Raw genomic sequence first — 11,865 nt, forward strand, 5'->3', positions numbered from 1 at the left:
GAGGGAGGCCAGTCCTGTGTCTCGGACAGCTCTGAGACAGCAGCAGGGTCTGAACCCACCTGCAAGAAGCCCTGAACCCCCCGAAGGTCTGGGGGCAGGGGGGTCAGCTGGAAGGTGTTTCCAGAACTTTACCCTGCTGCTGGCTTGTGGGGGGAGCCCTGGGGGCTTCGCAGCTGAGTCCACGACCGGGAAGGGGGTCCTCCTCTGCTCCATCCTCTGGGGGACATTCTCAGGGGCCTATGCATGGGCAGGAGACCTGCTTTTAATCAGGCGACAGGGCTCGCCCTAATAAAGCTGCTGGCACTACTGGACGCTGTTTGCGCTGCTGAGCTTGGTGGGATTTGAAGGTTCCCTGAAGGAAGGATGGGGTGTCTGCAAGGGTCCCCCTTTCACCCTGTCCCTTGTGAGGGCGCCCTGAATGCTTCGTCCCAGCTCGGCTCAGCCTCTGTGACACAGATGAGCAGAAGCTGGACCCCCCTTCCACCCTGGATGCCAGGGGCGTTGGGTCACGAGCTATACTCCTAGTGTCGGGAAGGCTGGCCCTGCACTGGGCTCGCGGGGCTGGGTAGGCGCTCGGGGAGTGCTGCCCGAGGAAGGAGGGGCCCCAGAGCTGTGACGCTGCCGACAACTAGATCAAAGCATCGCCCCCGAGGTCGCCGACCCCTCCCACAGGGGCGTGGCGAGGCCGGCCCATATAGACGCGGCACCGCAGCTGAGCCGGAGCGCGGGTGGCTGCAGGTAGGACGGGCCGAGGCTGTCCCCGCTCCAGGGCGCCCGGAGGCCGAAGCCGCCACTCCAGCTGGGAGAGGACCATGTGGGCGCCCGAGCTGCCGCTGCTGACCCCGCCGGCGGCGCTGGCGGCGCTGCCCGCGCTGCTGCTGGCGCTGGCCGTGCGCGGGGCGGCGGCGGGCGCGCCCACGTACCCTTGGCGGGACGCGGAGACGCGGGAGTGGCTGGTGTGCAGCCAGTGCCCCCCGGGCACCTTCGTGCAGCGGCCGTGCGGCCGGGACAGCCCCACGACGTGCGGCGCGTGCCCGCCGCGCCACTACACGCAGTTCTGGAACTACCTGGAGCGCTGCCGCTACTGCAACGTCATCTGCGGGGAGCGCGAGGAGGAGGCGCGGCCGTGCGGGGCCACCCACAACCGCGCCTGCCGCTGCCGCCCCGGCTTCTTCGCGCACGCCGGCTTCTGCCTGGAGCACGCGCCCTGCCCGCCCGGCGCCGGCGTGGCGGCCCCCGGTGGGTGCGGGGCCCGGGGGGGTGGCGTGGGCACTTCAGCCCGGCGAGGAAGACACCCCAGCTCCACTTGACTCCGTCCCCACCTCTCGTCCCCAGGCACTGCCAGCCGAAACACGCAGTGCCAGCCGTGTGCGCCGGGCACCTTCTCGGCCAGCAGCTCGAGCTCCGAGCAGTGCCAGCCACACCGCAACTGCACGGCCCTGGGCCTGGCGGTCAACGTTCCGGGCTCCCCCTCCCATGACGCGCTGTGCACCAGCTGCACCGCCTTCCCGCTCGGGGAGCTGGAGTCTGGAGGACCAGGTGACCCGGGGGTCCATGGAGTCAGCCTGTGCCCCTGCCGCTCAGCTCTCAGAGCTGAGTCCAGCCCTGGAACATGAGGCATTTAGCTGGCCCCTGGGAAGGGCCTCCAGAAGCCTTGTGAGGTCAAGGGGCACTGGAAGTCCCCCCCCCCCCCCACAGAGCCCTGGGGTGGTAGGGGTGCACTTTAGTGCTGGCAGGTGATGCTATCCCCACCCCACTCTCGGACATAGGGAAACGGAGGCCCAGAGAGTTTAAGCAGCTTGTTTGAGGTTACACAGCAGTGAAGTGGCAGACCCTTAGTGAGGCTTCTCATCCTTGGCCACGGCCCCTCCCAGCCCTCCCCCCATCTTGCAGCCCCACTTCCCCCTCCCACTAGACTCTCAGCGCTCACCCGTTTCTTAGCTCAGGGATTTCCCCTTTGTCCTGCACCCTCCCAATGTCCCCATCAGGGACATCAGGGTCTGCGGGCTGACGACCTGCTGCTGGGCCTGACTGAGCCCCCGACCCCGACCCTCCTACAGGAACTGAGGAGTGCGAGCGCGCCGTCATCGATTTTGTGGTCTTCCAGGACATCTCCTTCAAGAGGCTCCTGCGGCTGCAGCAGGCCCTGATGGGCCCCGGGGGACAGAGTCTGACACCCAGGGAGGGCCGAATGGCCTTGCAGCTGAAGCTGTGGCAGCAGCTCACGGAGCTCCGTGAGGCGCGGACTGAGCCGCTGTTGGCAAGGCTGCTGCAGGCACTGCGCGAGGCCAGGCTGCCTGGGCTGGAGCGCACCATCCGAGAGCGGTTCCTCCTGGCTCACTGAGCACCCCCTTATTTATTCTGCTCCCCGGCCATGCCCTCCGTGGGCACTGCCCCCAGCCTTGCCAAAGGAGGCTTCTGACCAGGCTCCTGTTGTGCTAAGAGTTTATTTTTTATAAAGCTGTGTGTCAAACTGAGCGCTCTGTCTGCTGGGAGCACAGTGGGGACGCCTGGTGGGGAAGACACCCAACGGGCCGCCCCAGTGCTCCTCAAGCCCTTGGGCTGCCCAACCCCCCATCCCCCACCAGAACAGACCCTTGATGGGGGAAGCATTGTTGACCATGGCCAGGTGGCAGGTGTGCCCCTTCCAGCTGTGGGGTGCGGCAGGGGTCCCTGAGGCTCACTCTGTGACCCCTCAAGTCATTCAAGGGTCAGGACAGCGTGGAGGGTCAGGGCTGGCCAGGGAGGGTCATTGTGGCAGACAGTGCCCAGAAGGGGCACATCAAGAAGTCCAGAGACTCCCTGGCACAGGACCCAGCTTGGACCGGCCAGTGCCAGACTGTGTGCCCTGGGTGGCCAGGAAACCCCATCCCTCTTACTCTGCCCTTCCTTCAAGTTCCACCCACTCCCAACCGATCCCAACCCGCTCCCAACCGGTGGGGATTTCCCAGAAGGACACCAGCCAGACTTCCTCCAAGGCCTGTGCGTCCCATGCTTTCTGGGAAACAAGGCTTTTCTGCTCCTGGGCAGGCTCAGATGAAGGCTTGACTGCTCCAGAACAGCCTGGGGGACTCCCAGCCCTCCCCTCAGGCTCTGGAGCCCCCTGCCTGACCCCCAAAAGGGGAAGGGAAGGGCCTCACAGCCAGTGAGTCACCTCACCTGCAGCTGGGTCCCCACCCCCACCCTGACTCATCCCTTTCCCAGCAACTCCTCACAGGCCCCCACTGGGGAGGGAGGGCAGGCTGGAGGGACCTGACCCTCCAACACGAAGCCACCAGGTCTCTGGCTGTTGCCATGGAAGCAGGAAGGCAGTGCCCAGACAGCTGGGAGTCCACACCCAGAGCAACGATGGACAGGAGCTACTCGGACCACCTTTATTTTGCATGCTTACCCCAGCCAGCACCAGCCAGACAGCCTCCTGCCCACAGCCTGGCCCACTGGATGTTGCCTGCTCCCACAGGGGCCGTGTGTATATGTGTGTGGGGGGGTCTCCACTCCCCCGCACAGGCCTGGAAAGGGATTTCTAGACATCTTGTCCCCAGACCTGAGGGAGACTCCACTCCTCACCCCAGCTGGGAATGCAGGCCCAGCACACCACCAATTCAGCTCCTTGGGGAGCTAGCTCACCTTCTCAATACACCCGTGCAACCGGAGTGGGCAACCATGGTTGTCCCATGTTGGTGGCAGGTGTGTGTGCTTAAGAGGGGACACCCACACCCAACACAGCCTCCTGGCTTTTCCCTTCTTGCTGAGGATCAAAATGACGCCATGTGGGGTTGAGGCGGGGCACATGGCCTCCCACACATACTTTCCCTGCCCCGTCTCAAGACTGCATCAGAACCCAAGGCCCTGCTGGCCTTCGGGGACGTGGACAAGGTCTCCCTCCAGGTGACACCAGCCCCCAGCCCACCTCCAAGATCACAGGAGGCAGAGGCCGAGGGCAGCTGTGGCCCCAGTGTCCTCCATGGGTGCACCATGCAGAGCTCCTGGAGCTCCGGAGGGTCCCACAGCTCTGGAAAGCCCTACTTCCAACCAGCTCCCCTGAGGCTGTGCCCCGGGCAGACATGCAAGCTCCAGAGGGAGAGTCAGCCTGCTCACGCCAAGGCCTCACCCCCACGGCCCCAACCGGAGCCTCAGGGGTGGGGAACTAGGTCTGATGTGGCCACAGGCCCCACTGGGGGTCAAATAGGGCTTGTGTGGTGCCCGGTGGCCCTGCTGCCCCAAATCCCCTCAGCAGAAGCCTCCAGATGCCTACGCTTTTCCAGACACAGAGAAAAGTTTGTCTTAGAGAAAAAACAAAGCAAATGGAAAAACCAAAAGGCAAAGCAAACCCAGCCCCCAGGATTGGACGGCTGGTGCCAGCAGGAGCGCTCCTCTTGTGCCCGGGGACGAGCTGTGCGCCTACGTGATATCCCTCTGTCGTGGTGGCCGGTGCACATTCCGCACAACGCACTTCACCATCCACTCGATGCCTTCGCGCACCCCTTTGCTGTGGAGACAGTGGGCATGAGGCAGGGCCGGCCGTGCCCCCGGCCCACCAGATGGGGCCCTACTCACCCCGTGAGGGCCGAGCAGGCCTGGGTCAGGCAGTCGCGCCTGCCGATCTTGGAGGTGCAGTCGCTGAATGCTGTCTTGATGTCAGGGATTGAGAGACAAGTCTGTGGGGAGGCGAGGCCGTGAGGAGCAGTGCCCTGTCCCTCTGAGGCCATATTCCCGGCTCCAGGGCAGCCTCTAGAGCTGGCCTGGGTTGGACATGAGCTCGTGGCGGGGGGCTGAGGACAGGGTATGAAGCAGTGGTGGCCCCTTGGGGGCTTCTCTTCCCAGGAGGGGTCCTGTCTGGTGAGTGGCCTGACAGGGACATGGGAGCAGGTGGCAGGGAAGAGAGAGCTGAACAGACCACACGTGATCTAGGACGCACCCTGGCCCTCAGGACCGCTGGTGGTCATGACATGTGCTCCAGAAAAGGGGCACTGCCTATACAGCACCCCCACCACGCAGACAGTCCATGCAGTCACCAAGCCACCCCACACCTGGGTGGACAGGTGCAGCTGACCAATGGCCTGTCTGTGCCCCTCCACTGCTGCCCCTGGTCCTGGGAGGTGCCAACCCCAAGAGCAGCACACAGATCAAGGGCTGTGCTAACTCCCACCTTGGGGTCCCTGTCGTTTCTCTCCAGACTATCACCTGATTCTCCCCATCACGAGGCTGCCGGCTGCAGAGGGACAGGCTCAGCCACCCTCCAGTGGAGAGAAGGCACCCAACGTGGCGGCAGAGGCCTGGGGGAGGGGCTCTGTGCACCCTGGGAAGGCCCAGCTTGGGTGTCCAAGGAAGCCAATGGCCCTCCTCTGGAACAGGCACCCCTGCCCCCTGGCAGTGGGGAGCTCACACCAAAGGGCTCACCTCAATGTCCTGCTTGTTGGCCAGCACCAGGATGGGCACACCGTCCAGGGCCTCACTCGTGACCATCTTCTCTGGCAGCGGAGAGGTGGCAGTGAGCACCCTTCCTCTGCCCTGGTGTCCCCACGTCCCTGCCAACCTCTCAGGCGGGGATGCTTTCTCTGGGCCAGGGCCCTTCTGACCTGGTGTGGGCCCAGCCTCCCCACAAGGCCAGCTCCAGACACACGAGATGTGCAGACTGGACCCAGCCATTTCCCCCAGCCCTCTCCCAGCCCTGGCCAGGCCACACCCACCGAATGCTTGCTTGGACTCCGAGAGTCTCTCCTTGTCAGTGGAGTCGATGACATAGATGACACCATGGCACTCTGCGTAGTACTGAAGAGGGGCAGAAATGGGGTGCTGAGCCATGGGCCCTCGGCTGCCCCAGGGCAGCCCCGAGTAGAAGACCCTTCCGGGGGCGGGGAGGTAGGGTGGAGTGGAGATGTGCCCCCTACCCCTTCAGGAAGGGCTTCTGAGCTTGGGCAGGGAGTGGCCCCCTCCCCCACACTTCCCAGTGCTGCATCTCAAACCCCACTTCAGTGTCTGCTCCTGAGAACCGCCCATGACCGCAGCCTCCTGGTGGCCAAAAGGGGAAGATAAGGCTTGGGGACTGGACGAGACCAGACCAAGCCGGTCCCTCTGAAGACCTGGAGGTGGAGAGAGTGCTCTGGTGGGTCCTTGTGCTGACTCAGACAGTAAGCCTGACAGGTGAGGCCAACACCACGTTAGAAGCAGCTCTGGCCCCTACACAGGATGGCAGGGCCAAAGACGGAACCGGCACTACCGAGCTTGCAGCTCTATAGGCCAGACTGGTGCCAGCAGGGCGGTCAGCCCTGGGCTTGCTGACACCAATGGTGTCTGTCACAAGAGCCCCTGCAACATTTAATCACCAGAGACTGGGGCCTGGGGCCAGTTATGCGGGTGCGAATGGAACGTAGGACCTCTGGGAAGACAGATGCACAAAGCGGGGACATCTGAGGGAGGGACGCCCTGGGCACAGGGCGGAACGGATGCAGCCACAGACCTGGTGAGTCAACCCCCTATCCTGATCAGAAGAGAACGTCAGGAGCACCCGCATTCTCGGGGAGCAGACAGCAGCATCTTGGCCACTTGGCCCCAGCTCTCCTGCTTGTCCATCAGAGAGCCCAGGGACCCAGAACAACTGCACATTTGACAGACCACCACACTGACTGCTACAGCAAGGCCATTCTGCTGACTGGGCAGGACGAGCCAGTGGTCAGCAAGCTCAGGGCCCTGGTGATGCATGTGTTCCCAAGGGTGGGAGACAACTGGGGAGGGGCAAGCCTGGTAGCCCTGGACAATTCTTGGGGTGCAATGAGCAGGGCACCCCCACCCCAGCACAAGACAAACTTTTCTATCTGCATTGCCACAGAGAAGGAACCCAACAAGGGGCCTCCAGTGTTCTGCAAACCACCAGCCCCACACACAGGAACTTCTCTGGCCTATGTGCTGGGCGACGGAGAGTTGCAGGCATTCTGCAGGGGCTCCAAGGAGCAGTCTGGCTGTCTTGGGGCTGAAACAAGGGAGCTGGCAGGCCCTACAGTGGAGGTCTCCAAGACAAGAAGGGCTACTGTGTGGGGTTTGCAGCAAGCCCAGTGAGAGAATCACCAGGCAGCCACTGGGGCCCCAGGCACTGGCAGAGGACTTCACTCCTGGTGTGGAACTGGGCCCTGGCAGATGGGTGCTGGAGCCACCACCATACCTGGCAGATGTACGGTGACAGCCCAGCAGTGGTGGCAGTGACAAGAGCAGCACGACTGGGGCTGAGTGTGAGCAGGACCAGGGCACAGCAGGCTGCCCTGACCCTACAGCACCTGCCATGCTCCCAAGCCTGACGGCTGCGTCACATGTGGTCACATGGGGGGATCCTACACAACCAGCAGAAAGTGAGAAGGGCTCAAGCTTGGAACCTTGGCTTCTGGGTGGGCACACGCTGAAGTGTGTGGCCTGGAGGAACAGGAGCCAGAAGTCCTCCCTGTGACAGACTGCCAGGTGGTCCAACTGGTCCCGCATGTGGGTGGACGTGGCCCAAGGCTGGCCGGCATACAGACCCATGGACACCACCACACAGTCTAGATGAAGGTGTGAGGCAGACGTGAGGCAGTGTACACAAGAGTAAAGGTCCACCAGACATCCACCAGGGACAAAATGACTCAGCTGGCCCAACAGAGTGCTGCAGTGCTAGACTGCATGGGGACCAGGGACTAGGACGCAGCACTGAGGACCTGGAGAGGGAGTTAAGAACTCTACTTCCTACCCCCCGGGGACCCACAGGGGACTCTGCTGTCCATCCCCAGGCCTGGGCTCTGCAGGGCTGGGGGTGTGGTCAGCACCAAGGCAGCGGCTCAGCAGGAGACCCCCTGAGTCACGACCCCTGGCTGCCTCCTGAGCACATTGGGCAACTAGTGTCCAGGGCTCAGCAGAGACCCCTCCCTGGCAGGAGGTAGGGCACCCACTCCCTGGCAGGCCAGGGAGCATGTGAGGAACCCAGGAGTCCACCAGAGGAGGGCTCAGCAGGCAGGGGCTCAGACCCTCATGACGAGGCCACAGCACGGGCAGGAGTGGCAGTGAAGGTGGCCACAACCAGCTGCAAAGCCGGCCTACAGTTTGTCCCTCTCTCCTTCTTCCAGCTTCCCCTCAGGAGAAGGCCCTGGTCTTGGAGGATCCACTCCCCAACGCAGGGCGTGGAGGCGAGCAGAGCACGGTGGGCGGTGACTGCACAGGAACCTGTCCCTTGCTGCGGTCTGGCTGCCCAGTGGCAGGCTGTGTGCCCAGTCGTCAGCCTCTAGTTGGCTCCTGCAGGACCCACTTTGATCCACAAAGGGCCGCCTTAGCAGATCACAGCTGCCTAGAGCAGCCCACCATGGTGAGCTGCCAGGCAGCAGGGAGTCCTGGCCAGCATGGCCTGACAGGGGGCAGCCATGAGCAATTCTCCTCTCCACGGTCCCTCCAGCCCCAGCATGGGAGCCCTGCCTGGTCCTGCATCCTCTCGGGTCCCTTCCCAGGTGCTGGTCACCAATACGCACCCCAACCTCTGTCTCAGCCTCTGCTCCTGAGACCCTGGCCTGTGACAGAACATCAGGATCTGTTTCACTCCCCACATGGGTCTGGGGTTTGGACTGCCTCAGTCCAACTTAAACAGCCACAGAGGGCCTATCAGTGATCTTTTGACCACAGGACATAAGCTACTCTCCTGGTTAGAAAAGAGAGCAGGAGAAGATGCTTTGAGGGGACTAGAAAAAGGTCACTGGGTACCTGCTACTGGAGTCACACCAGAAATCAGGGCCTGGGCACTCAGTTCTAAACACATGGGCTACCGGCAAGCGTCAGGGCAGGTATACCTGCGCCCAGCACCGGGCTGGACCAACTCACCCTGCCAATCCACCAGAGGGGGCTGCCCAGGGAAGGAGCTAGGTCTGCCCTGCTCACCACTGGACCCCAGTGCTGGGCGCAGGCTGAGCTGGATACAGACTCCAGCCTTGGGGTGTCGGGGCAGGAGCACCACAGTAGGGTCTGAGAAATGCCCCAAACCTACGGCGAAAGATGAGACAGTTACTGTGGGCTTTGAAGACATCCTCCCCGATGGGGAAGGAGCCACCATGGGGAACAGGTCCTAAGCAGGGGACACAGGCCCGGGTGGTGGAGCTGAGCACCACAGGTTTGGCACCTTCCCCACATCTGTTTCTTGGCCATGTTTAGCAACACAGTCTCTAAGCTAAAAGGAACCAAGTGTGTCCTCACTGTCGGGGGAGCAACGCGGGAACTGGCAAAGGACTAGGGGAGCGGACAGCTCAGGAACAAAGTGGGTGAAGGGAGCTGCTGACAGGAGGGAAGGACAATGATGCTGAGGCTTCCGGAGGAGAGAGAGGAAGAGGCCCAGGGGTGCCACCTGGGGAGAGATGGCCCGAGAGGCAGGCAGTGCACGGCATCCGTATTACCTTGTCCCACAGAGACTGCAGCTCCTCCTGCCCCCCTAAGTCCCAGAACAGGAGGCGAGACTTTCCCACATCGACAGTGCCAACTGGGGGGAGAAGAAAACGGGCGAGGCTGTGGCCTTGATCCCTGACACACCATCTCCCAGCCCTCCAGGGAGAGTAGGCCACTCTGGTGCTCCTCCAGGACCGGCCCACGGAGCTGGAGCAGAGGCCTCACACACAGGGCTCTGCTGCCTGCCTGCTGGCCTGAGAACATCACAGCATCCTCAGGGGTCTGCCCCCCAAACCCACAGCCCTAAAGGACCCCCTTACTGTTTAGACCCACGGTGGTGGTGATTTTGGATAGACTCATGCCCTTATAGTTCTTGTTAAACCGGGTTTTTGACTGCTCCAGGAAGGTCTACGGAGAAGGAAAGAGAGGTGTCAGATAAGGGCTGGAGAAGTTTCCAAGTCTGTTTCCCAAATATCCCCCCTTGGACCCATTCTTCTAAAACAAAGCAAAACAGAACAGTGTCTTGCGTTTAAAGCAGCGGGTGCCAACTGTCCCGCGGCCTTAAATGGGGTTTGGATCCTGTCTGGGCAGTGGATGTGCAAGTGAAGGAATAAAATCAAAAGGACCAGGGGATGTGGGCACAAGAACGCACCGTCTTCCCGGCATTGTCCAGACCCAGGATGAGGATGCAGTACTCGTCCTTCTGAAACATGTACTTGTACAGGCCCGACAGCAGCGTGTACATCCTGCCCTGGGCACCGCGAGAGACCGGTCACAACGATCCGACGGCGCCCCCTCCCGCCAGCTGCCCACAGTGGTGGACGGCGCCCGCGGCCCAGCCCGCGGCTGCCCAGAGCTGGCCTGGGGCACTCCCGACTCCCCGCGCCGCCCGACCCTCTTCCCCGCAACTCTCCCCATCCCTCCGGGCGTCTCCCTGGCGTCCTCGCTCAGGGGCGTTCTGCCCCCAGAACACAGACCAGATCTCTCCTCCTCCTCCCCAGTCACCGCCGAGCCTCCCTCCGCTGCCCGCCCGGGCCCCCGAGGCGCTCCCCGGCCGGGTAACCCCGCCCCTCCCACTCCGGCCCGCGAGGAACAGCCGCCCCTGCCCGCCCGGGAAACACGGCGAAAACCCCGGACGCCCGCCTCTGGGAGCGGCGTACGTGTGCGGGGCCTCCCGCCCCGCCCGGACACCGGTCTCCGGGGCCCGCGGGCCGGCCGCCGCGACGGCGGAGCCCCGTCCGCCGGTTCTCGCCGAGGCCTCGGGCCCGCCCGGGAGGCGGAGACCCAAGCCGCCTACCTGCGCCCGCGGGCCGCCGAGCCTGACGCCGCGGACCCGCGCTGACCCGCTGACCCCGCGCTGCGCCCGACGGGTCGCGGGCCCAGGAGTCCGGAAAGGGGCGGAGCCGTCCCGGCGGCCCCCGCGCCAGGCACTTCCGGTGGCGGCCGCGCTCGGGAGGAAGCGCGGGTCGGCCGTGAGGGCGGAAGCGGGGCGCCAGGCCGCTCTAGCCGGTGAGGCGGCGGGCTCTCTATGGCCCGGCGGGGCGCGGAGGCGGGGGCGCGGCGCCGAGGGGGCCCGGCCGGCGGCGACGCCGAGGCCCGATGGAGCCGGCGGCGGCTCTTCCGCCTGGAGCTGAGCGCCGCTCCCCGCCTGTCTTCTCGACCCGGCGGCGGGACCGCGAGCTGCTCCCGGCTCCGCGGGCGGCCCTGAGGGGGTCCTGAGGGCCCCGCGCCCGCCGGCACAGTCTCCCGCCGGCTCACCGGCTTCTCTCCCCGCAGCGCCGGCTCCCGGGCCGACCCCAGCATCCGGGCCGCTTCCCGAGGACCCAGGCGACCCCGCCGCGAGACCCCGGGCAACCGCCCCCACGAGCACCCGGGCGCCCCCCGCGACGACCCGGGCCGCCCCCCGGGGCCGGGCGCCCTCGGGATGGATGAGGACAGCCTGCAGGCCGCCCTGCAGGCCCACGGCGCGCAGCTGCGGCAGGTGGAGCGGGCCCTGCGCGCCGGCCTGGACGCCTCCGAGCTGGCCGACCTGCGCCGGCTGCAGCGGGACCTCCGCGAGCTGATCGCGCTCACGGAGGCCAGCCTGGCGTCCGTCAGGCAGAGCAAGCTGCTGGCCGCGCTGGACGGCGAGCGCGCGGCGCAAGACGAGGCCAAGCGCCCGGCCTTCCCGGAGGCCGCCGCCGAGGCCGCGGAGGGGCCGGAGGCCGAGCCCGAGCGCGAGGCCGGGCCCGAGGCCGGCGCGCCGGGGCCCGAGGCCGGCTGGGAGGCCGGCGCCGCGCTGAGCGGGCGCACGGTGAGCGCGCCCTACCGCAGCCCGTGGGGCGCGCTGGAGTACCACGGCGCCATGGTGGTGGGCGCCGAGGCGGCGGCGGGCGGCGCGGCGGGCGTGCGCGTGCTCTACCTCTACCCCACGCACCGCGCGCTCAAGCCCTGCCCGTTCTTCCTGGAGGGCCGCTGCCGCTTCCAGGAGAGCTGCAGGTA

General features: G+C 65.0%; 3 protein-coding genes across 10 annotated transcripts in view; 2 read left to right on the forward strand and 1 right to left on the reverse strand.

Annotated features, from left to right (window-relative positions):
• On the forward strand, nt 1–2,477 carry TNFRSF6B (TNF receptor superfamily member 6b). Its single transcript, XM_044748818.2, has 3 exons — nt 1–1,239; nt 1,336–1,539; nt 2,061–2,477. The coding sequence occupies exons 1-3, from the start codon at nt 813–815 to the stop codon at nt 2,342–2,344; spliced, it is 915 nt and encodes a 304-aa protein (XP_044604753.1). The 5' UTR covers nt 1–812; the 3' UTR covers nt 2,345–2,477.
• ARFRP1 (ARF related protein 1) lies at nt 2,434–10,841 on the reverse strand. 8 transcript variants are annotated; one of them, XR_011494737.1, is made up of 10 exons: nt 10,682–10,841; nt 10,037–10,135; nt 9,705–9,792; nt 9,396–9,478; nt 8,830–8,988; nt 5,972–6,083; nt 5,691–5,772; nt 5,401–5,471; nt 4,558–4,658; nt 3,361–4,489 (listed from the first exon to the last, which is right to left on the reverse strand). XR_011494737.1 is itself a non-coding variant. In XM_044748821.2 (9 exons), exons 2-9 carry the CDS (start codon nt 10,127–10,129, stop codon nt 4,402–4,404), a joined length of 765 nt encoding a protein of 254 aa, XP_044604756.2. In that variant the 5' UTR covers nt 10,130–10,135; nt 10,682–10,838; the 3' UTR covers nt 3,361–4,401. The 8 variants fall into 8 exon arrangements, 4 of the variants coding, with proteins under 4 accessions (XP_044604759.2, XP_044604756.2, XP_044604757.2 ...); XR_006514403.2 differs by lacking the exon at nt 5,972–6,083 and having other exon boundaries at nt 5,401–5,466; nt 10,682–10,838; XM_044748821.2 differs by lacking the exon at nt 5,972–6,083 and having other exon boundaries at nt 10,682–10,838.
• Nucleotides 10,747–11,865, forward strand: part of ZGPAT (zinc finger CCCH-type and G-patch domain containing) — a 21,215-nt gene continuing 20,096 nt past the window's right edge. Inside the window, exons 1-2 of the mRNA XM_014849087.3 lie at nt 10,747–10,893; nt 11,161–11,862. Of these exons, the coding sequence (XP_014704573.3) occupies nt 11,309–11,862 (554 nt within the window). The 5' untranslated portion in view covers nt 10,747–10,893; nt 11,161–11,308. The remainder of the gene's footprint in view (nt 10,894–11,160; nt 11,863–11,865) is intronic.

This window comes from Equus asinus, chromosome 15, assembly GCF_041296235.1.
Source record: "Equus asinus isolate D_3611 breed Donkey chromosome 15, EquAss-T2T_v2, whole genome shotgun sequence".
Classification (NCBI taxonomy): domain Eukaryota; kingdom Metazoa; phylum Chordata; class Mammalia; order Perissodactyla; family Equidae; genus Equus; species Equus asinus.

Bases quoted from the DNA above. Each gene is read 5' to 3' on its own strand.
- TNFRSF6B (XM_044748818.2), top strand. From the start codon at position 813: ATGTGGGCGCCCGAGCTGCCGCTGCTGACCCCGCCGGCGGCGCTGGCG. The intron at 1,240-1,335 runs GTGGGTGCGGGG...TCTCGTCCCCAG, and splicing joins CGCCGGCGTGGCGGCCCCCG to GCACTGCCAGCCGAAACACG. The intron at 1,540-2,060 runs GTGACCCGGGGG...ACCCTCCTACAG, and splicing joins GCTGGAGTCTGGAGGACCAG to GAACTGAGGAGTGCGAGCGC.
- ARFRP1 (XM_044748821.2), bottom strand. From the start codon at position 10,129: ATGTACACGCTGCTGTCGGGCCTGTACAAGTACATGTTTCAGAAGGAC. The intron at 5,773-8,829 runs GTGAGTTGGTCC...GCCCCTCTTCAG, and splicing joins CCCTCTGGTGGATTGGCAGG to TACTACGCAGAGTGCCATGG. The intron at 4,659-5,400 runs GTGAGCCCTTTG...GCCTCCCCACAG, and splicing joins CCAACAAGCAGGACATTGAG to ACTTGTCTCTCAATCCCTGA.